At 43.2% G+C, this 24,005-nt stretch overlaps 1 protein-coding gene across 2 annotated transcripts; it reads left to right on the top strand.

Annotated features, from left to right (window-relative positions):
• Positions 1 to 378: 378 nt before the first annotated feature.
• ttbk2a (tau tubulin kinase 2a) lies at positions 379 to 24,005 on the top strand. 2 transcript variants are annotated; one of them, XM_034675734.1, is made up of 16 exons: positions 379 to 771; positions 9,636 to 9,799; positions 12,215 to 12,362; positions 13,700 to 13,773; positions 15,022 to 15,162; positions 15,421 to 15,525; positions 16,084 to 16,149; positions 16,257 to 16,349; positions 16,463 to 16,588; positions 16,762 to 16,919; positions 17,005 to 17,212; positions 17,301 to 17,521; positions 17,606 to 18,158; positions 18,987 to 19,325; positions 20,115 to 21,085; positions 21,636 to 24,005. In XM_034675734.1, exons 2-16 carry the CDS (start codon positions 9,731 to 9,733, stop codon positions 22,081 to 22,083), a joined length of 3,720 nt encoding a protein of 1,239 aa, XP_034531625.1. In that variant the 5' UTR covers positions 379 to 771; positions 9,636 to 9,730; the 3' UTR covers positions 22,084 to 24,005. The 2 variants fall into 2 exon arrangements, with proteins under 2 accessions (XP_034531625.1, XP_034531626.1); XM_034675735.1 differs by lacking the exon at positions 18,987 to 19,325 and having other exon boundaries at positions 380 to 771.

Raw genomic sequence — 24,005 nt, 5'->3', positions numbered from 1 at the left:
GCTGTGTGGTCATGAACACCACACGAATATCTACATTGAAATTTAGTTAATGTAAATGGATTAAAGAAAATACATTTTTGACGGAAATTGTGGTCTTTATCGCCTTGTATATCTAGTATGTCATTATTTAAGTAAGCCATCAGTGGCTGAATGTCGCCCCCTAGCGGTCTTCCGAAAGTGTGTTCTTTTTACCAATGGCCGCGTTCCAAACTAATCAGATTGTATCCTCCTACACAGCTGAAATAACTTGGATTTAATATCATTTGAAAGGTAAAACATTTCTAATTTAGTCAAACGTTTTCTTTGTGTTACAATATTCGAAAAAAGTTCAAACTACCAAAATAAATAATCACCAGTTACTGAGTCTGTGTGCAGCGCGCGCCCACAGTTATAACCCGCGAACGAGCTTTAAAGACCCCAGTGCGCGTGCCCGAGCTGTTGCGAGGGGTGATCGCTTCGGGAGCGCGCGCGCAGGAAGGCTGATGATCATCACACAGTCGTCACGTCACGGATCCGCAGCGACCGACAGAGATGCTGAGGTGACAGGCAGAAGGAGAAAAGGGACGATCACATTCAGACAGATTCCACCCGTTACACCTGCTGGTTCGCCTTTTTAAACCACTGACACGACGGACTCCATCTTCTCCTATGGACGGCTCGCTCACTATGGGATTCCGCTTCATGTCGTCCCCTCCGCCTCCAAACGTAGAGGATTTTGTGTAACCACACCCGGCTCTCCTTTGGATTCTGGATTGGCATCAACGACCCAAGGTAAGCATCCTGAATCCCGGGGCCGTGATTTGCTTTTTCCCCTTCTCGATTTCTCTCTCACCATAACAACCCATTTCCCCCGCTGGCTGCAGCTCCACGCATTCAGTGTGTTATCCTGCATGTTGTGAGAGCTCTCAGGATGAGGTTGCGTGGCCTGTGGTTGTGGACGGCCAGTGTGCGTGGACGCGCCTGAGTAAATCTGCTGTGGCAACGAACTCGCTATGCAACAGCTATCCACAGCAAAGCCAGCCAGTTAGCCCACTGCAGGGAGGATAGCTGCTTTTACTGTGCAGACTAGGCCAGCTTGGGAAATGTGTTGGAGAACTACTGCTGCGGAGGGCTACCAGTCATTGGAAACAACCTACAGAGGTAGTTTTTGTGTAACCTTCACAGGATACGTTTGAAATAAAAAATCTGAAGTCCTGTTTTTTCTTTTTTTTACTGTATGTTCTTTTTAACAAGCTAGAAAAGTTTCAAAACCATACAGTAATTGGTTGAAACGTAATATTTTAACAACACAAATACAGCAGTGATGAAAAGGGGGAATCAGAGAAGAAAGGGTGCAAGATCAGGAAGAACCAGGTAAGAAAACAAACAGAGAATAGTGAACATTGGAAAAGTCAATTTCTGTTAATGTGTTTTACATGTTGTGCATTGCATTTCAAATGAAAGTCCAAAAAATAACTCCAATGTCAATTTTTGGTATTTTTGGTACTCACTATAGGGGGCTGTTTTACTCCAGAAACATACATACAGTTTATGTATATGTTGAGGAGCTGCTGTATCAACATGAGTTGTCTTTCCCCAGTTCCCCATGTTACCATATGTTTCTTTTATGATTCCAATCCATTCCTCTTTTGCTGTGGCTCAGCATTTAGAATACCTTTATCAGATTTGATGTTTTAGTCACAGACATTCCCAAAAAGTGTTAAACTTTTCTTTCTTTGCATTAAAATGTACAAAACAGTGAAATGTATTTTGCCCAGCCAAATGGCCCCTGATACCTTGTATCCTCAGTTGTAGAGAGGCATGACGCTGTATGGACACACACTCCTGCAGTCCCATAGCGAACTTCACTTTGTACCAGTTGTCTGCATATCATGATTTGAAAGCGACAAGAGCAGACTTTAATCAACTGGTGGGTCGTGTACCAAACCAGGCCCTTTAATAACAGTCAGAATCAGAATTTAAACAACCTTTAAAAGTAACACCAAATATTTATTGCAAAAGAGACCTTACCCTTTGTTGTTGTGGATGCAGCCATGTTAGTTAATTTGAGTACTTTTTAAAACTACTTTGTAAAAATAGTTGAACCTGACAGCTTAAGCAGAGCAGGACAACCAAGCTAGACACAGAAATGATTAAATGTGACACGATTAAAAAAAAATGCATTGTCATATTTAAATGACAGTGAAATATCAAAAGATCTGTAACATCAGGTATTTAACCTTCCTGTTATGTAGCGGGTTAAATTTACCCTTGTTAAAGTATATTTAAAAAATAAATAAATTCAAATGTAAAATAAAATAAAAAAAAGTCATGTGAAACGGTTTTATTTATATTTAGGGGTTTCCAATGTACATTCAAAAACGTTTTAACATTAATTTGAATGAAAAACGACTGAGTTATCCTCATTGAACCATGATCTGTGAAAATTAAAGAACACCATTGGACCAAATCTTGATTTAAATGGTTAGTAATGGAGTTAAAAAGATTAAAAAAAAATGTGTATTGGTATTTTTGGGGTTCTGCCACTTTGGGATAATTAAATGTTCTCCACGTCAAATTGACCCAGGAGCATTATTGCTGTTAGCATGATGTTCAAACTGGAGAGTGGAAGGCTTCATGGTGGCTCCAACAGGTCTTTCTGATTTGCAATGCAGCCAGGCCTCACTATAATACACAGAAAACTTAGCATAAGTTTGAATTCAGTCAAGTTTCTCCGTAAGTTCCTCCTCCCTAAGCCATGTGTTATCAAATCTGGATCACAATAAGAAGTACTTTATTGATCCTACCTGGACACATTGTGTGGAGTCTTAATGAAGCTAAATATATGCAGTGTTATGGTGAATACATTTGTAAAAGATAAATGCATGTTTGAAAATGTGAATAATCATTGCACATTGGACCCATAAAGGACCCAGTGCACATGTAATTCTATATATTGGTGATGTTATTGTGATTCATAATGGGTATAAAAAGGCCAAAGGAAAGATACCTCCACATGTTAAAGCAGCATGTGTTAAATATGCATGCAAAGATTACAGATCAAACACCTCCAGCTTTTAGCTTTAAGTTTTGGATCAGGAGGACTCCTCCTACCCACATCTCACGGTGCTCTACGTAGCTGCAAACTAGCAGCCTCCAGCAGACCAAAAGGGCAGAGACGGCGAGGAGCTGCAGTCAGCACATGAAAATGGCACTGCACCATCGTTGCTATGGAGACGCAGGGGGGTCAGGAAAGCGTGATTCATGATGAAGCGGGAGCTGTTTTCTTTTTCTTTTTTCTTTTTTCTTTTTTCATAGAGTGGTTTAATTTTTTTTGGCCAAAGGTCTGCAGCTCCTCCTGTGCTGCTTTTCTTCAATGATGGTGCTTTGTATCGAGGAGGAGGAGGAGGAGGAGGAAGAGCAGAGCCGTGTCTCTCTCTGAGGTGTGAGATTAGTCACAGTGTGAGACAGCCTGGCTTGTGCAAAGGTGTGTGCACTTATGCAATATGTGTATGAGTTTGTGTTGGAGGGCATGTGCGTTGAAGAGGTAGATGTGCAGTCTAGTCTGCTAGTAGGCGATTACCTTTACCATTCAGATTCTGGAGGACTGTTTTTTTTACTTGGATAAAAACAGAATATCATGGCTTCAATTCATCCAGACTCTTCACTCTTTAAAGAGAACAATGAGTTAGGTAAAAAGGACCTAAATAATCAAAATATCCTCTCTTCACTCTTAATGTTCCAGTTTCACAGAGAGGATTTTTCAGCCACTTACACACTTGTTCAGCAAGCATGCGTGGCAGCTACGACGTGATGTTAAAAAACCATTTCCTCCCATCAAAGAAAGAAAACACTGGAACATGAGGTGACCTTGAAGTAGTGACACAGCACCCACAGCAGAGCTTATTTACTGTCCGTTCCTCTCATCCCTCAGGGTTAAAACGCTGCTGTACAGCACGTCTCTTCTGGTTTCACCCACATACCTTGTGCTTTTCACTGAATGAAGATGTTTTCTCTCTTTCTCTCTACAAACATGTGTGTACCCTAAGCTGCTACACATGCCTGATATTGAGGGAAGTTGTGGCAGAGGTTTGGTCCAGCTTTGGGATTGTTTTTAACTTCTGTTCCTCCTCATGTCTCTTTTGTTTTCCTCTAGTTTTTGTGCAGAACGTCTCCTCAAAGCGATACCTAAATCACAGAGTTGACCCTCTTACTTTTCATCCTGGGACACCATCGTCAGATCATGATTCTTCTTTGTTTCTCTTTGAGTTTTCAAACGGAAAGTTACGACATCACGATAACCCTCATCTGTTTGTTCTGTTAAAGTATGCTGACATGCTACATTGTGACAGTGATTAACTAAGATGCTTCATAATCAGCATGTTTGAAGGTGAGGATGCTGGCTCTAGCATTCAGTAGCCTTACAGAGCTGATTGTATTGCTGTGGGCTGTGGAACAGTATTTCTCACTAGATTTCAGACTTACTTTTTATTGTATTCCACACAGATTCTTTGGGTCATATTTTGTCAGTGAAACACACATAATGCTGTTCTGGTCTACTAGACGTACAACAGTTTTTTTTGTCATTAAAGATTTTTGTTAAAGCTGCTGTTGGTAGGAATGGTGTAAAAAACGTTACTTTTTTCTGCTGGTTTTGGAGAAAAGGTCATAATACCCATCGGTACTCATCTGTAAGTGGAGTAATTTGAGATTATGGCGAAATCTCTGTGTTTTCCAATGCCTTTGTATCAAGCAATGTTATTATTCCCCTCGATCCCGTTATGATGGACCAATCATAGCTACTCCCCAACCCTCTGTCCTGATTGGTCGAGTGGTAGCCCCACTACATCGCCCTGATTGGCTGGGAAGCCACTACTTCCTCATAGAATGCGCACAACGATCTTTTGTGGGCGGGGTTACAAGAGCAGAGAGGGGAGGGGTAGTGTTGACATTCGAAATCTCTCTCCGAACTGATGTATATATCACGACTAACAACAGCAGCTTTAACTTTTCAATGTATAACAAATAAAACAATAATGAAAAGAAAGAACAAAACAAAACAGAAATACAAAAAACTGGGATACATTGTACAGGCCAGACAGACAATCACAAACATAGGATGAAGGATACATATACAGACAGGACATCCGTTCAAAGAGAAAAAGCCAATTGTATGTTGTGACTGGAAATAATACAGTGTTATAGTTATGGTTATAGTTATACAGGGGATCCTGATACTGTTGGGATCTGCACAGTGTCTCGGTTAGTTTTTATGTGAGTCCAAAAGCAGTCCCAGGAGGTGGTCCCACCTTCTGTATTACCTTTTAATCTGTGCAGCATGGATTCGTAAGATCCCATCTCTATCATTGCCACTACCCAGTTTTCCAGACTTGGGCTTATGTCAGTTTTCCAAAGTCTTAAAATAATTCTGGAGACGTACGACAGTATTCAGGATTCCCACACGGCCTAGAAAACAGTTGACCAATATTCCAGTCATGGAAACCCCTCAAATGTAGCAAAACAGCAAAACGTACCGAAAAATTATTTCAACATTCTACTCATTTCATATCCACAAAACATATGACACTGTCATCTGAAATGGTTCAAATATATTAAGGACCATATCAACTAGAGAGAGTAGTTTATAGACAATACTTTTAAGAATAGGCTACTCATATTGATTCTATACAGCCTAAGCTGCACGTCGTAAACAACGGCAAGTCGCATCTTCAGTATAGCTGTAGGCTGGATGGCATAAAGGTTCAAGGTTACTTTATTCGTACCCGTAGGTAGATTTTGTTTGCAGTGAGTCAGCCTCCTTTTAACATCAAAACAATATGACAACCCCGGAATAAAAACAATAAAAACAGGAAATGAGAAATCAATAAGAACAAATTGAATAGAAACAAGATAGACATAAAAATCAACCATTGGTCAATAAAAACAAGATAGAAACAAGATAAAAGAAAGAAAGTGCCACCAGTGAAAAAAAACAAGATAAAAAGGTCCATAAATATTTAATAAATAATGGAGAACTTGTTTATAGAGAATCATGCTGTGTTACTGTGACGTGATGGTAACGTTATAACATTATGTTCCAAATGAAGAAATATGAGTCACTGCTGGCAGCTTACTGCAGTTTTTATTACGTGTATAAATTAACATCGCCTTTTTGTATCCTTAAATACAACGCTGCACTGTTCAGTTAAAAGGGATCATGGCATGAAATGTGTAAGTTTTGTTGCTGGGTCATTGCCAGTTGAAAGGTTAAAGTTTGTTGTGATAAACTAGTAAGAATCAGTGGCTGTTTATTCTCCTAACAAACTCCAGGCTTACTTTAGAGTCTAACTTTGGGTTATAACCTGGTGAACTAACTTAGTGCAGGTGAGCAATATGCATGCTCGTGTTTATATCACAATGAGAGACTTTAGTAAAGTTGGAAAAACATTCAGAGGTTTGTCCTTCCCATGTTTAACTCATCAGTGAAATGTTGCTTTTGCAAAACTGACACCTCTCTTCAACCAAAATCTGTATCAAAGAAGTAACACTTGACATTTGTGAAAGAAAATGCAGGTAGACTAATCAAGAAAATACATTTAAATTATTTTTTTTTCAGAAATAATGTAGAAAAAAACATAATGTACTCAAATTTTGGATATTTCCTTACACCCTAATTGTATTAATAATAATGAATTATCTAAGTTATATTGAAATAAATCTGTCTTAGCTCATAGTAATTAATCTAAAACAGATGAAAGTAAAAAATAAGGACTAAAAAGAAAAATAAAACAGTCCAAAGTTAAACTCTTCTTATGACTAAGGTTTAATCCTGAGATATCTCATCCTGTAGTGTCACCGGTCTTAGAGCATGCATGTCATTCCACTTTCATCAAGTCTATCCACACTTTGCCCTCTTCCATCTCCCAACCTCACCCTGGTGCATGATGGGATTGATTGCCTCCTTGATGTCCGGATCATGCCCTGTAACCAAATAGTGTTTTGAAGGCTTGTTGCATAACCGTAGTTGCCTGGGCGCTGTGTGCAGAATGATAAATTGAAAGTCGGGTTTCTGCTGGGTTTGCTTCGAGTGTTTGAAGACAGACTAAAGGAAGTTAGCGGCGTGTTCTCTCCTGAGGAATGCTTATCTCTCACTCTGACACGGATGTTGTATAATACAGGAGAACGTACACAGTATATCCAGGGGAAACTTCCCTACATCCTTATTGTATGGTCAGTCTGCTTTTCATGCAAAGGAAGCAGGGGCTAGATAGCAATACATGTATTTATGATGGATAAGTATGTTCTAACTCATGGTGTAATAATGAATAATTTACCACTGCTGGATAAATAAGTTATAAGCTATAAAAAGACCAACTTATAGGTCACATGTAGAGAATGTTTCCTGTATCAATACAGTTCCTAACCCTTGCAAAAAGAGGGATTAATCACAATCTGGCAACCAAAATGTTGCATTTATAATACCTCATAAACAGTCACTAAAGCTTAAGAAATAATTCATTAAAGTCAACTTAAATGACTATAAAACCTTTTCAAGGTAACACTTATAAGACAATGGTACCAATTCATCTATAGGCTCAGATACATGTGAACACATGTTCCAGGGCAGTATTCGCTTACCAAAGCTCTGATGTTACAATGTAAGCCAACTTTAAAGCTCCTGTGAGTCATTTTTTATCTTGTAATGAAACAGGCTGGACATTTTTTGATGCTTCTTTATGATCTATAGAAACAAACCAAAGCAACAGCCTTTTTTTTAATCACATTTTCCACTGCTAAGATTCTCAATGAGTGATACATTTAACTGTTAAAGACAGAAAAGCATGACTTAAGGCTGATTTATACTTCTGCGTCGAATCGACAACGTAGCCTACGCCGGGGGTCCGCGTAGCTCCCATACCTTCGCAGAGGCCTATGCATGTAGCTGACGTACACCTCCTCCAAAATGTAACTACACAGAGAATCGACGCGGACCGCAAGTCCTGTGATTGGTCCACTCAGTAAACAGCAACATGTATCAGCTGTAGATTAACATAACACGCTCTGAATCTCTGTGGAAAAGTAAACAGAGATCTTAGCGGGGCCGGAAACAGGCGACCGGCTATCAGAGAGACCACACTGCCCTCAAGTGTTTCGGCGGAGTATTGCTGCGCAACGTTGACACATGGACGCACAAGTATGTGGAGCTCATGTCTGCATCAGCTCTTGCTGCGTAGGGGAGACGCAAAAGTATAAATCAGCCTTTAAGGTGACACTGACCACAGACATGATTTACACTGCATCATGTCTAACCTTATATTGTTCTTTTTTTATAAACTCTGCCTTGTTGGGTGACCTTGAGTGCTCTGAAAGGCGCCTTTAAATACAATTTATTATTATCATTATTATTATCATTATTATTATTATTATTATTATTATTATTATTATTATTATTATTATTATTATAACAGGGGGCGCCTAAATTGACACAACCTGAAGGTTCTTCACAGGAGCTTTAAAGAATAAAAGTAAAATTGTTATAACATTTTGTCTGAAAAAAAACCCCAAATAATACAGGTAAACATGATAAATAGGGATGTTCCAGAGCAACTAATTTCCTAGTTGCTGTAACAGAAATACCAATTCCAACCAACCAACTAGTCGAGAGGTACGACAACACTCAGAAAACTGCCTAAACTGAGCACAATTTATTTAACACAGCTAAACATGGCATCACAGTGTCTACAGAGTGTGGCTAACATTGGGTTCGCCTTCTCTCCTTCTGCAGGTTGTGCTCCAGCCGAGTGGTTACATGCCAGTTTAACCAGACACAACTATATCTAATTGTTTCCTACCCTGTGTTACGAGATGTCATCTGTCATCTGTGCTTGTTTACATCCAGGTTGTTGAGCTTTTTTTTAGCATAATAGCAGTACAGGAGCTGGTAGCAGGTGGCTGCGCTACAGCTTAGATAAAATGTATGGCCTGCTTATTTGGGCCTATAATAATAATGATATTAATGATTTGTTACGATTTGTTAAGGTGATGTTTAAGAGTTAAGTCAGCTAACTGCACACATTCCTATCTGTAAACATGAATGCATTTGTGCATTACTTTTACTGCAGTAAATATGAAAAGTAACTCAATGAGTATTATGATGCAAAATATGTCTGCCACATCACACCAGTAATGTTATGATCCTGATGTAAAATTAGGCAGAATAAACAGGCTCATTATATCCGAGGAGACTATGAGTGCTTTCTTCATTAGTCCTGCGGCTGAGCTGTCACACTCAGGAGATAAATGGTTGGGGGAAATGATACTCTGAAGAAGCCTTTTTGTAATTTAAGGCACAGATATTTTGTCTGTGATTTGGTGGGGTGAGTCAGTCTGGAAGAACAGCTGCTGGCAGCAGGTGTGGCAGCTGCAGGGATGGTTTGGTATCTGAAGGCTCCAGCCATTTAAGCCAGGGGTTTATCTTTGTCACCACTTGGGCGACTTTGGAGCTGTCACATGCCGTTCAACCAGACCTAATACAGACCTTTGGCCTTAAAATCTTTCTTGGTCAAAACACAAAAACATGACTTAAAGATGCTCAAGTTAACACATGTAATGATCCCTCATCTTCTGGTGTTTTTGTGCTTCTTGTACTTCCTTAGGGTTCTCCATCAACACTAGACATGCCCGTCCCAGTCTAAGTTTGCTGGTCGCGGGGGGGAAGTAGTGAGGAGAGCGTCCCTGGTCCACAGACGGGATGAGCGGGGGAGCGGAGCAAGCTGACATCCTAAGCGTGCTCGCCCTGGTCAAGGAACGATGGAAAGTGGTAAGTGACGTGTTATTTGGCAACAATAGACTTCGTGTTTTTCCAGCTCCATCCCTGCCTGTCCCCCAGCTCACCCTCTGTCGGACAAACAACACCTCTTTGTTCATTAAACGGTGCTTTTTCCAGCCTCTGAGTCTTCCTGCTTTTGTCGTAAGTATCTTACCTGAGCTTTGGACACTTTGGGGTTATGTCCCTCTGTCCAGGTAGCGCTGCTGCAGTGTGTGAGATCTAAATATAGCCTGTGTAGCTATTTGCAGCAGTGCAGTGTTCTATAGGCGGCAGTAGCAGTGTTCCCTCAGGGACCCATGTCTCTCTCTGCTGTGCCAGCCTGGGTGCCATGTGAGCCTGTTATTCCTCACTGGCAGCCTGGCACCACTTCCTGTCTTCTGAGGAGTGGAGTTACATAACAGTGCTGCAGCTAATCCTACGACTTTAGCTCTGAGTGCGACACAAGACTGTGTGTGTGAGTGTGAGCGCATGGAGGACAGTGAAGGACACGTGGGGAACGTAAAGCTCAGCGAGTGCTGAGAATGAAACGGTACAAGCGTGGGAGGAGGTTTGAATGAAGGAAAAAAGGAGGAGAGCAAATTGAAATCAAGTACATACTTCATGTTTTATATTTTTGATTAGAAAACTCTGCAGCTTTTATTTTGATCAATGCTAATAAACTATTTAACCTAATACTGTCCTGCAGAACTGAAGTGTTCAATCAATAATAAGTTGATCAATATAAAAACAACTTTTTAAGCAATTAATCATTTGATGATTAGTCTTTGAGGTGTCTGCCAAACTGAATAAAATACAAATGAAGTTTTAACTTCTCAAATGTGAAGACTAAATCTATTCCTAGTCTTTTATTTTATTTTACTGAACAATTTGGAGGTTTTTGAACAATTACAAGACCCTTTGAGATGAAACAAATCTTCATCTCACCTTATAAATGATATTCAACTCAGTCTATCATGAAAAAAATAGTTGTCTCAGCCCTGCTTTTTAGTGAATGACAATTTACCATACTGAACTTAATCAAAGCAACAAAATCAAATGTTGAGTTTGATACATAGAATACAGTAAAGCATACAGAAAACAGTTGCTCCTGTGACATTTTACAACTGTGTTCCTCGTGTTAGGACAGAGTTTAGTAAAAGAGCGCTTAGTTTTGCTGCACCCTCTGCATGGAATACACTCCAGAAGGACTTCAAATTGACAGACCTTATTTCACTTGAAGCCTTTGTTTTGCTAGTAGTTGAGCTCAGCCTACGGTAACTTTGATTGTGAGGTACAGGCCCACTGCCCACGATCATTTGGCCTGTAATTGTGCTACCAACCCCAATAATCACTTGTTGTCTTCAATTAAATGGTACACGATTGATGGACTGCGTTTATGTAACATGTCACATTCACAGCACATTCATACACTGATGGCAGAGGCTGCTTAGTAAAGCCCATATCGGTATTATTATTGGGGGCGGCAGTAGCTTAGTCCATAGGGACTTGGCTTGGGAACCGAAGGGTCGTCGGTTCGAGTCCCAGTATGGACGAAGTTTGGCAAGTGGACTTGTGGCTGGAGAGGTGTTGCTTCACTTGCCTGGGCACTGCCGAGGTTCCCTTGAGCAAGGCACTAAATCCCCAACTGCTCTTGGTGCGCTTGTTGACGGCAGTATCCTCACTCTGACATCTCTCCCTAAGCATGTTCACTGCATGTGTGTGCATTTGTATGTATATACCAAAAAAACTATATGTGTAGCATGTCCAAAAATAGCATGAGTGAAAAAATTGAATTTCCCACTGGGGATTAATAAAGTGCCTTTCTTTCTTTCTATTAACTAATCCCATTCACACACGCTGCTCCAGCCACTGGGGGCAGTTTGGGGGTTCAGTGTCTTAGCCAAGGACACTTCAGCATGTGGAGGCGGCCACCTCTACTGCTGAGCCACAGCCGCCCCTTAAAGAGTCTTTTCAATCAAACCAACAAGCTTTATTTCATAAATAATAAACCACTGTTTTCTTTGAACGCATGATTATAACCTAATGAGGGTGAAAAACTCTTAAAAAGTGGCACCACTAGCTTGATCTGCGTCACTGTGGATCCCAGCGTCACCATCTGGTTTAAGTACAGTCACACACTAAAATACCTCTCTGCATTTATCCCACTTGTAAGCTGAAATACTGTTATTAAATTGCATCTTACACTGACAGTTATGGTTCTAATTCAGGGGATATGATTCACTTTGTTGCAGTATACTGCAGTTTTGTAAGCAAGGCAATAGATTTTAGAAAACTAGCAAAGAAGAAGAACACTATTTGCATAAAGTCTGATTGAAAGGAACTTAAGTTTATGGTTAGATCCACATTTGTAAATATTGTTTTTCTTTCCATGGATTTCTCCTTCAATATGTCGCCCTCTCCCTGTAGGTGAAGAAGATTGGCGGTGGTGGGTTTGGGGAGATCTACGAGGCGGTGGATCTGCTGACGCGGGTCAGTGTGGCACTGAAGGTGGAGTCTGCCCAGCAGCCCAAACAGGTGCTCAAGATGGAAGTGGCCGTGCTCAAGAAGCTCCAGGGTGAGTCCAAATGGATTCAGTGGATTTGGTTACATTTCTGGAGCTGATCGATTGATCTTCCCTGACACTGTGACCTACGGAGTCCCCCCGACAGTGAATACTGAGTATGGCAGGAAAAACAAAGACATCTGAGACCTTTTCTGCTCATAATTTGTTCTGGATTAAGAAAAAAACATGAAGAGAAGCAGGCAGATGAAGGGAATGTCAAGCAAGTAGAAAATGCAGGGATGACCTTTGTGCATTGATAGCAGCTATAATAATGTGTCCCTCTGTGGCCAGATATAGATCATCTGACTCATCTGGAACACAGTTTGGAGCAGGGTTCATTTCAGTTCGCTTCAATCTCTGCAGCAAACAGAACTCACTATCGTTCAGTCAATCATATGCAATCACTTTGCATCTAACATCTTGGTTTTAAACACAGGAGCTTCAGATGACAGCAACACAACATAAGTGTAAGAGGAAGTGTATGTTTGTGTGCCGGGACACTCCTAACATCTCACACAGAGTCACACAAGACCCTCCTGCAGGGGAGTTGTGTAGTTTTTCTCCTATCTGTCTGTTTTTAACCGTATCTTTCCCCTCCCCTTTTCCTTCCTGCCCTTTAACCGCTGCGCCTTTTCTTTTCATCTTCCCCTCTGAGAGGAAAATCAATGGCCTGGGATCATGTTTGCTGTCTAATGGCTGTGGCCTGCAGGCATCATGGGTTTGTTGCTTCCTCAGGGAATCAGCATGTAACTTAAGACAGGCTGAACTCCAGTCCCCCAAACATCGCTGACCAGCCCCGCTGTAAAGAGTCAACATCGACCCTCAGCCTTAGGAGAGAGCTAATGGGTCACATCCAGCTAATAATAACTCCTTTCACTGGATTATTTCAGTACAGAGGTTAGGGAAAGTAGGCGATCTGAAGAACAGTGCTTTCAACATGGAGCTTTTGTTAGTAACAGTTAGCATGTTATGTGTGTGTACATGGGAATGGGGTGTGGCTGCAGTCGAGCTGCCACTGCAGTAACGTCCTCTGAGACCAGATGCAACGCACACACATGCACAAAGACACAAGGCATTCACACACGTGTGTAGCAAATGTTATGTGCTAAATAGCCCTTAAACCAGCTGGACGGTCGTACAGGGAGGCTTGTTGTGGTACTGAGCTGCACTGAGCTGTTGTAACTGGAGTGAGAGAGGAGGAAAATAACAACACAGGATTCACTGTGATTCATTCAGGATGCTTCATCTTACGATCAAATGATGCAGCTGATGTCAGGTGACTGTGGAGTGACCTCAGTTTCTTCTCTGAAAGTAACAAGAAACTCTTTTGTCTCTTTGTTTTTTTTTAGGTAAAGACCACGTGTGTCGCTTTGTAGGATGCGGCCGCAATGACAGATTTAACTACGTGGTGATGGAGCTTCAGGTTAGTCCCATACGCTCTTTTTTATATATACTTTCAATATACTTTAAATACTTACAATTATCTTAAGGGAGTCATGAACAGCTGTGCTAAATTTAATGGAACACATTTGATAGATTGAAGGGGTGTCAGTTTGCAGTACTGGATAAATGCCCCACCCCATGTGGAGGTGCTTTGGTATTCGAAGCGGTTGGCCCTGGTTCAATTCCAACCTGTGGCCCTTTACTGCATGTCAATCACCTAGTTGCCTACTCTGTCCACTGTCCTATTAAAAAGGCATACAATGCAATAAATTGATTAAAAAAAACAGGATTTTAAACCTCATGATGGCGCTAGATAAAAAGTTGGAGAACCACCCAAGTCATTAGGATTCATCCTCTGGGGATCATGATTGCTAGTGCTACATTTTTTGACAGTCTTGATGATGAGTCAAACATGATAAGTGACGGGATCAACTGGGAAAGATAACTGGGATTCATCCTCAGGGAACCATTCTTTTGTTAGCTTTATTGGACAGGACAGCTTGAGAGAGCAAGGAAATGTGGGGAGAGAGAGGGGGATTGACATGCAGGACCTGGAATCAATCCTATGATCAGTGTGACAAGGACTCTAGCCTGCTTGCTTTACCAACTGAGCTAAACAGGCTCCCCATCCTCAGGCAACTCTGCCTTAAATTTATTGCAGAGACTGACATCCTGTATTGCTAGCATTGCTAAATAGCTATGGCTCAAAGCCACAGTACTCCCCATGTGGATATTCAAGCAGCTCTACTGCAGACTTTTCATTTTCTCCATAACCTGCTGTGATCCACAGAGGCATTAAATTACTTTCATTTCCTGCATCCAGCACACATCCTGTGTTGTAATATTAGAGCCATGATCACAGATTTGTGAAATACATTCTGTGAAATTGTTGTCAGATGAGGTTTGGGTGTTTTTGAAGTGGTGTGGTTAGGATATAAACAAGCAGACCCACAGGAATGTCACATTATCATGTACTTCACTGACCACAGACCTCACAGTATGTTTGATTACAGATGTTCATGCAGCGGGATCAAGTTTTTTCTGACATCATAGTCAAAAACCCTGTCTGTCAAACTTAAATGAGTGATTCCACTTTCTTTGAAATCAACATTGACTGTTATTTTGTCCTTTACAACCCGTTAGGTAACCGACTGAGGACATGCTGTGAAGTTATCACAGTTGAGTTAACGTCTCTTTTTGCCCCCTGACTATTCCTGTAATCCCTCAGGGTCGGAACCTGGCTGACCTGAGGAGGAGCATGACACGGGGAACCTTCAGCATCAGCACCACGCTGCGTCTCGGGCGCCAGATCCTGGAGGCCATAGAGAGCATCCACTCTGTTGGCTTCCTGCATCGTGACATCAAACCGGTGCGTCACAGCTAGGTTTATATACGAAGACTTTTTGTGCTTGGGTCTTTTTCTTTACCTACAACTTATACTCCTTCTTTGTTTATTAAAGACACAGGAACATTTTTATTTCTCTTGTTTGGGTAATTTTGTGACACGTCTTTTTTTTTTGGCTGCAAATATCCTCACTGATTCAGAGATTTATTGTATTTAAATAAACATAAAACTTAAATAATGTTATTATACTTTTAACCACTGTCCTCTGTTTGCCGTCCTCAGTCAAACTTTGCTATGGGCCGCTTCCCGAGTACATGTCGAACCTGCTACATGCTGGACTTTGGTTTAGCTCGCCAGTTCACCAACTCTTGCCAGGAGGTCCGACCTGTAAGTGTTCGTCCTCTTTTGAGAATACATTTAGCTGCACGTGTCGGTGCAAAAGCTCCATTTATCATTCATTGAGAGGTTATATTTTGCCTCTTCAAACCCAAAACTTAAATCCAGAATCAGTGTGCTCATCAGCTTTGCTGTCAGGTGCGGTGGTTTCTGTTTTCACTTCAAGATTTAAGCTACCTGCCTCGCCAAAACTGTTTGAGAGACAAAGTTTTCAACTAGCTGTTTAACATCGGGAACCTTTTGGATTTAAAAAGGGCAGATGTTTCTTTCAGATAAAGGCAGCTGATGACAACAACAAAGTAGTAAAGGGGATACATTTGGATTTAGATTGGTTGAGTGGTGATAATCCAATTAAAAGCTAATTAAAAGCTAAGTCTCCAATTAGACACTGATGTTGCCCTACTTCTTAAATAGGAAAGGAATGACTAACAAAGTATGACTCTCTACTGTACAATGTCAAAAATGTAATGTGTGTAATTATGGTGTCTAATCTGCATCTAAATGACATCATAGCAGCTTTAATATAGACTGTTTTTGTTTGTTTGTCAGCCCCGTCCAGTGGCAGGGTTCAGAGGCACCGTACGCTATGCATCTGTCAACGCACACAAGAATAAGGTCAGTATCCTTCTGCCCTCTGCTTCAGCTCTTTTCCTTTTCCTCCCATGATCTGATCACTTATTCTCTTTGATTTGAGTTAACCAAACCGTGGTGTGATCCTGTAGGAAATGGGCCGTCATGATGACCTGTGGTCTCTCTTCTACATGCTGGTGGAGTTTCTGGTTGGTCAGCTGCCGTGGAGGAAGATCAAGGACAAAGTAAGGAGAGACAATGTTTTCGTCTCCTCTGTCTGCCTGAATCACCCCGTCCTGGTAGCAGTGAGTAACGAGTTGTGACGTGTGTGTGTGTGTGTGTGTTTGTTCACTCTAAGGAACATGTGGGGAAGCTGAAAGATACTTACGACCATCGTTTGATGCTCAAGCACCTGCCGGCAGAGTTTGGGGTCTTCTTGGAACACATCTCCAACCTGGACTACTTCACGAAGCCTGACTATCAGGTGACACAAGGGTCTCATTTCGATTTAATAAAGATTGAAGCTTTTCTGATCATATAAAAGTGTCTGTAAGAGCATGTTGTGACAGCTAATATGTTAAGTGTTTTGTCTCTTAGTGTTTTTTTCTGTAGAATCTGAACTATCACAAAGGTAAATATGTTTGTGTGTTGTTACAGCTCCTGATGTCAGTGTTTGACAACAGCATGAAAACCTACAATGTGGTGGAAAATGACCCCTATGACTGGGAGCGGACAGGCACAGATGGCACCTTGACAATCAGTGCTTCTGCCACAACACCGCAACATCACACTCGCCTCACGCCGGCACACATGGGGTACGTTTCATTGAATAAATACACTTTATATAGATCCTTATAGCCTTAAGGAGTAAGTCATCTTTGTACCTTTTGTTGCCTTCAGTATGGCGAACGCCTCCCTGATCCCCGGCGACCTCATGAGAGAAAACACAGACGAGGTTCTGCAGGACGAGCAGCTCAGCGATGTGGAGAACAATCCTGCTCCAGATCGCCTGCCGGGCTCACCCCTGCACCCACACCGCAACCAGGAAGCTGATGTCTGGGAGGAGCTGGACCGCAACAGGAACCGCATCAGAAGTGCAGCGTGGAAGGTAGACTGCTGACTCCTAATAACGTGTTTCAAATCCACCCATAAGTTAACTTGAAGCAGTCACTAACAATGCTCATTGGTTTCTTAAGGCGGGCACAGAGGAGGAACACAGCAACAATCAGGGTAACCAAGGACACCAGAGCCCCTATGCTGGGCCTAGCTTGGGTTCCCCAGTCAAACACTCTGAGGGTGGGGTTGCAGACCGTGATGGCCCGCTGCTAAGGAAGCTCCGAAACATCCACAGTTTTGAGCTGGAGAGGAGGCTTGGCCTGGAGACCAAACCGAGCCCAGAACGCTTCCAGGATGGCAGGTATGTCCCAAAAGTTTTTTAAGTTTATTTGTATGTTTTTCTTCAGATAGAGTACAACTCTTCTGTTTGCATTTATCTCCTCAGCCCAACAAAGCAGCAGCTTGGCACCCAGCACCAAGAGAAGGAGGCTGACGGGGCTGCAATCATCCCAGTAACTCAGGGTCAGGCTGTACCTGCCGGGGAGCGACCTGATAGGATCTGGCACTATGATGAGGAGTTCAGGTCTGGTGGCGCTTCTCCTAAGCCAGCATCCTGTGGATCTCTGGAGCAGGGGGAGGGGGCGGTTGACAGCGGGGGCTTTGTGGCCCTCAATCTGAGCTCTGGGAGGCATGACATTGACTCAAAGGAGTGGGTAATGGTGGAGCGGCCCGGTGGCTCCCCAGGAGCCAAAGTCACTTCAAGCCCCTCGGAGGAAGATGAGGAGCCTGAGGTGCTCCAACCAGGTGAACATTCTCCTGGGTGGGACAAGGGCTGCCCGAGCCCTGGCTCTGGTAAAGCTAGACAAGAAAGCATGGCTTCCTCCAAGGGAAGTGCAAAGGTGGACAAGTTGGAGCTCAGTGTGGGCCCTACAGGGGCTCTGCCCCCCATCACCCCCACCAGCCCTGCTGAGGCTCTGGCTGAGGGAGTCCTCACTCAGGTAACCCCTTTTATTTTGAAGCTCATCTTACAACATGGCATACATGAGACTGACTGTAGTCAGCGTTTTTACAGAGTTAAAAAGCTGCACAGAGTTCTAGCAATTGAGCCTCAATGCTAATATCATAAAACAGTCAGAGATCCACCAGCTGCATCTTGTTGTAGTGTCAAGCTAAATGTTACTGCTTTGTGTTTCACGCTTCTTTGCTTGTGTTAGAAAATATATATATGTGTGTCACAACTGCTGTTTATCAGATCACAGCATGGGGGGAGAGAGCTTATGGCTTTGAAATGCACTTTGATTTGCAAAATGTGTCATGCCTAATTTGATCTTATTTGCAGTCATTTGAAATTTGTTTGGTTTCTTTTATTTACTTTACAAGCTCAATTATTTATTTTCAGATTTGCTTTGGTTTGCTTGGTTAAGATAACTTTTTTGCTCCTTATGTGAATCACACCAAATTGACTTCCAATCCAACATTATGTGCTTTTACTGTCGTAGAGGAGAAAGATAAGAGGAGTAACTGTTTCGTCACTCTCTCCTACAACCAGAGCAACTGTCTCCAAGTTGAAAATGTACACTGCCCTCCCAAAATCTACCTACCTTGCCTCTCCCTCTCTCCCTTAGTCGTAGTTAATCCCCTTATTTTGGTAATCCTGCTCTCGCTTTACCTGTTGGAAACATCTCGTCGTCGTGCTCCCCACCAGTGCAACTTAGTTTACCTTCCTCACAACACTTCCACCATTCCTTCTCCATCTCCTCACTCCCTCACCAATCTCACAACCCCTCCTCTGTTCACCTCCCACTTCTCTCCCTCCCGTCTCCTAGCTCCCCACCTCTCCTCCGTCCCTGCCTGAGGAGGTTGCGATGCGGACATCCAGCCCCATCCCTCTGCGCTCTCCCAGCCCTCACACTCTCCTGACCACTTTGTCGGACCCGCTGCACCTTCGCCACCCGGGCGTAATCAGGCGCAGCATGTCTGCTGATCAGCAGCCTCAGGAGCGTCCCTCCTCTGCCTCTTCCTGCCACGCCTCCCTACCACTACCACCAAACCCCGCCCCCAGCACCCGTTCACCAAGTCGCCGGAAACTGCCGGCCATCCCGGCGGGTGCTGCCAACACCAAGTTCCCCTCTGTCATACGCATCACCCGCGCCCAGCTCCAGCAGGTGATGAGTCCATCACGTCCTGTCAACAAAAAAAAACCTCCATTCAGCTTCCTCTGCATCAGTAGCAACACACCAGCTGTCAACGTTTTTGTTTATTCCTTCAGTTTTTTTGTTAAGTTGCTCATTTTGGCTTCTTTGTTCAGTTGGCTTGCTTTTTGTGTTGTTGTCAGGCAGCTCTCTCCAGAAAACCATGAGGGGCATTGTGCAGGCCAGACAGAGCATGGGTCAGATGTGTCCTTGTGTCTGGACATGTGTTCTTGTGATCTGAATAGGGGGTGTGTGTTTGTCAGATTGTGGCATGTGTGTTTGGAATGTCGAGTCATGACTACAGGTTGCATGGTCTCTTTTGTTTCAGATCGTCTTTGTCCTCTCTATCTTCCTCTTTCTCTCACTCTCCCTGTACTTGTTCCTCACCCTCTCTTCGCTGAAGCCCCCTGCGAAGTTGCGTGAACGTTTCCTGTCCTACTTGCTGGTTTAGTACTCACAGCTTGACTGACACTGCCATAGCACTTGTGTGTTTCGGTCTGATAATGGTAGATATGGTACTGCATGCTGTTGCCAAACTAATCACCATTTGTTACCCCATATTAAGAAATTCTTCTCTTTTCACACATCTGCATCAGGCTCTTGCTACAGAACTACAGCACAACTCGACATGTTGTAGTCTATCAGCAACAGGCCTTTGACTATTAGCAGATTTTTCCAATTTTTAGTGCGCTTTATTGTCTGGTAACAACTGTGTGTGTGTTTCTCTTCCCTCCCGTGTCTCCACCTCCCCCTCCCCTCCAGTTGACAGCTCAGCGTCCCTCTGGGCTGTCCTCCCAGTCAGGATCAGACAGTGTCCCACAGTGCCTCCTGCTGGAGAGGCGAGGTGAAGCTGAAGCCGAGGCTCAGCATGTCCAGGAGCGCACAGCGGACATCAGCTCCCCGCAGGACAATGTGCCCACTCACCCAGGGACGCCCACAGAACCCCTGGCTGAGGCACTGGTCAATGGAAACATCCACACCAAAGCTCAAAGCCCTGCTCCAAGTCGTGCGTCTTCCCCGCGCTCCCCCCGTTCTCCACGCACGCCTCCTCTGCGCTCGCCTTCCTCTCCGCATTCGCCTCGGTCCCCTCGCAGCCCCGTGTTTGCCAACGGCCACCTCTCCCCTCCTGTGAACGGCCAAAGAGACTCAAGTATTGGAGCATTCCCCAAGTTGAAAGACCCTGAGAATGATTACGGCCACTCTCCATGTGCCACAGAGCTTCAGCTGAAAGAGGAAAGCAGAGAAGTGAATCAAGCAACAGATCAGACTAGTGGCCCTACTTCTCCTTCCCCTGTTGCCCCTCGCAAGGACCCCAGCCGGAGGCTAAGTCGCATCCCAGTCCTGGAGCCGTCCAGTCTGCTGGAGCTCCCTCCTCCAGGGTCTGCAAAGGAAAAACTCCTGCAGAAGAAAGCCAACCACCAGGGCCCCGTCCCCTCTCCCACTGCCTCACCCTCCCTCTCTGACAGGCGTGGCCCCATGGTGGCCTCGCTTGCCAGGGACCCGCTGTCCTCCAACTCTGACCGCTCCCAGGAAGAGGACTCTCTGATGGGCTCCCGTTCTGACCGCCAGGGAGATGAAGCTCCTTCCCTTTCGTCCTCCTCCAGCCCTCTGTCCCGCAAGAGCAGGATCCCTCGCCCCATACATTCAGCTTCTTCTGCTGAGCAGCTAGCTGCACAATTCCTGCCCCGCCCACCGCCTGGAAAGCCACCAGGTCGTTCTACTGTAGAGGGCAGGTAATGTGATGATCTTTTTCTTGTGTTGATCAAAAACATTTATTTTATTGATTGAGTATACTTTATTGGGAAAATCCTGAAAGACAAAGATTTCACACTAAAACAACAACAACAACAACAAAACATTCTTCTTAGCTTATTGTTAGCTTATTGAAATTTTGCATTTTTCCCTATACCTATAATTAGATGACAATATTGAAAGCACATTTGGTGACTGTATGCTTAATATGAAGCAAGATTAGTAGTTAATTAGCCTAGCTTAGCATAAAGCTGAAAACACAGGAGCCACTAAAATCTGTAGAGGTTTGGCATATGTATCTTTTATACTTTGGGCAGTGCAAGGCTAGCTGTTTCCCCTTGCTTCCAGTCATTGTACTAAGCTGAGCTAAGCTAACAACCTGCTGGTTCCAGAGAGCAGAGGGATACTCATCCTGTCATCTGACTCAGCATTTTTTTACTTAGTCAGATTGCTGAATGACCAGACCTCAACTGTTCTTTGGTATATTTGACCTGGCTGTCATAACCTCCCCTGCTTTCTGTATCCACTCAGGCTCAGGCGTTACCGTATCCGAGCTGGCAGCACCAGTGACTCAGACCTCCTGACTTGCCTCGCTCAGCTGATGCACGGTTCCCGAGGCTCCCCCCTTCACCATCGCTCCTCAGCCCAGCACGGGGGCTCCAGAATGGGCATCTGCAGCCTAACTAGCTCCCCACATCACCACCGCAGCTCAAGTGCTTCTCCACGCAGCTCCTCCTCTCTGCAGCGCTCCGTCAGCTCCTCGCCCTCCCGCCACGAGCACCGTGGCAGCGGCGGAGTGAGTTGCCTGGGCCGTAGCCGCTCCCCTCCCAGCTTCTCCGGCTCACCGCCTCCCCGCCGCTACTACCCTCATCACCAGGATACATGCTGCAGCCGCCAGGCTCGCACGAGTCCCTTCCACTTGTCGAGGGGAAAGGGATGTAGCCGAGAGGGCAAGTGCTCTGGCAAGTTGAGCAGATAGTTGCCCAGCAGGTTGTGCTGCCACAGCAGAGGAAGGGAAGACTCCAACTGTGAAAGAGGAGAATACAGTTAGGATTAAAACCTGAGTCTTCCTGTGCCGTTAGACAAAATCTTGCGTCCCTTCTCTCTCTGTCCGTTTGATCTCACACTTGTCTTGTTGAATCCCTCACTCCTTCTATTGACGCTGGGGTTTGTCGATTATTGATGTGCCACAATTTAAAGGGGTACTCCAGCTATTCAGTAGCAGCACCTGCATGAAATTGTTGTGAATTTGAGACACATTTTAACTGGAATGATGAAAAGAATGTGCAGCAGGTTGATATATCCTGACTTTTAGTCTATTAAGCTGCAAAAAAGATGGTTCCTACATTACCTATAAGGCAACTTAATTACTTAAATGCTCAAATACTTTGAACCTACAGCTACCAGCTTTTTAAGAAATTATTTCTAAGAAAGTCATCTGTTATAAATGTTAAGTCTTAAGCCAAAAGACGTGACATGAGAGTAATGAGAGGCTGATTCGTTGTCCTGATGACAACATGTGAAAAATAGATGGAGTACCCCTTTAATGTAAATTATCAGTTGAGCGATGTTGACATAGCTTGATCCTCATTTTATTGTATTGTCATGTTATAGATCTAAGTAATAAGCTGCAAATTTAGATGGTGTTTTCCCATACCAGAGCAGTACTAATCAATCATTCTTAAGGCCTACGGGCACATGAATACATCTTCATACATCTTCCAAACAAAATAACCTTACTACTTATCCCCTTTATTAATGCACTTGGATTATACTGATGAAACATCAGTGAAGCTGAACACAATGAAGTAAATATTTGGCCTGAGGTTGACTCAGTTTTCTCCTCTGTATTTGGAGATAGCAGGCAGGGTATGATGTTTAATTTATGCTATATGCCAATGCATAAAGCCAGAATTTGTGTACAGTTGTATTTATTGAGATATTTATTTTAATGCTTAGCAATGCTTAACCCGACCCTCCTCTGTGTGATAGTGGATGTACGTTTTTTGTGTCACTCCCATTAGTGTTAAACGTTTAATCAGAGGGGTCACCCCAAAGTGAACCTTTTGTACAATCAATTATGTAAAGTGCGTGAGGACACACACCTTTTCGTGCCTACTGTGTTGCTAAGAAGGGAACAAAATGTCACACTAAACGAAGTTAGGATTGTAAAGTGTTAGCAGTTGTAGTGGTAGCAGTAGTAAGCTTAAACAACACAAGGTGCATTACTGATGAGTAATGTTCAGACACAGATGTTTGTCTCAGCGTGTGCCTTGGCACTTTGGGCAGCTTGAGGATTCACTTTGTATGTTATTGTTGTAGGAGCCAAAATAGGACTTGTGCCAGCAGTTATAAGACAACCCTTTCAACTAATATTCTTTTATGTACAAACAGTAGCAACACAGATGTTTCTAAATCAAACACAATTTGAGCAAGTGTTTACCTGAGGACAGTAGCTAATATTTTTAATGAATAAAAAGGAAACATTTCAAGACTTCAAGGACCAGCCTGTGAGATTTAGATGGATCTTAGTTTTATTTTGCTGAGTCAATGTACGCCATGCTACAGCATGGAGAGGCTGAAAGCTTTACAATGAAAGCTCTTAACCTTTATTCACAGAGCAGAATTATCTGTTAAGGTCTCCTCTTCTCAAAAGCAAACAGAACTGTTGATTCTTGACAAGTGTTTCTGTGATGCTCTTCAGTAATCGCAGGACTCAGGAGGGCGAGCAGAGCTGCAGCTAGCTTGTTCGAATGTGCTTGGCTTGTCTTCAGGTTTGATCATTTCAAAAAAGTTTGAAACTGGGAGTCAAATATCTGAAAAAGGACTCCTGTTCTTTAGAACAAAGTATTTATAATTTAAGAACCATATGAACTCTGAATAAAGCAGATTCAAATACAA

Source organism: Notolabrus celidotus, chromosome 22, assembly GCF_009762535.1.
Source record: "Notolabrus celidotus isolate fNotCel1 chromosome 22, fNotCel1.pri, whole genome shotgun sequence".
NCBI lineage: Eukaryota > Metazoa > Chordata > Actinopteri > Labriformes > Labridae > Notolabrus > Notolabrus celidotus.
This window is presented reverse-complemented; position numbering and strand designations above follow the sequence as displayed.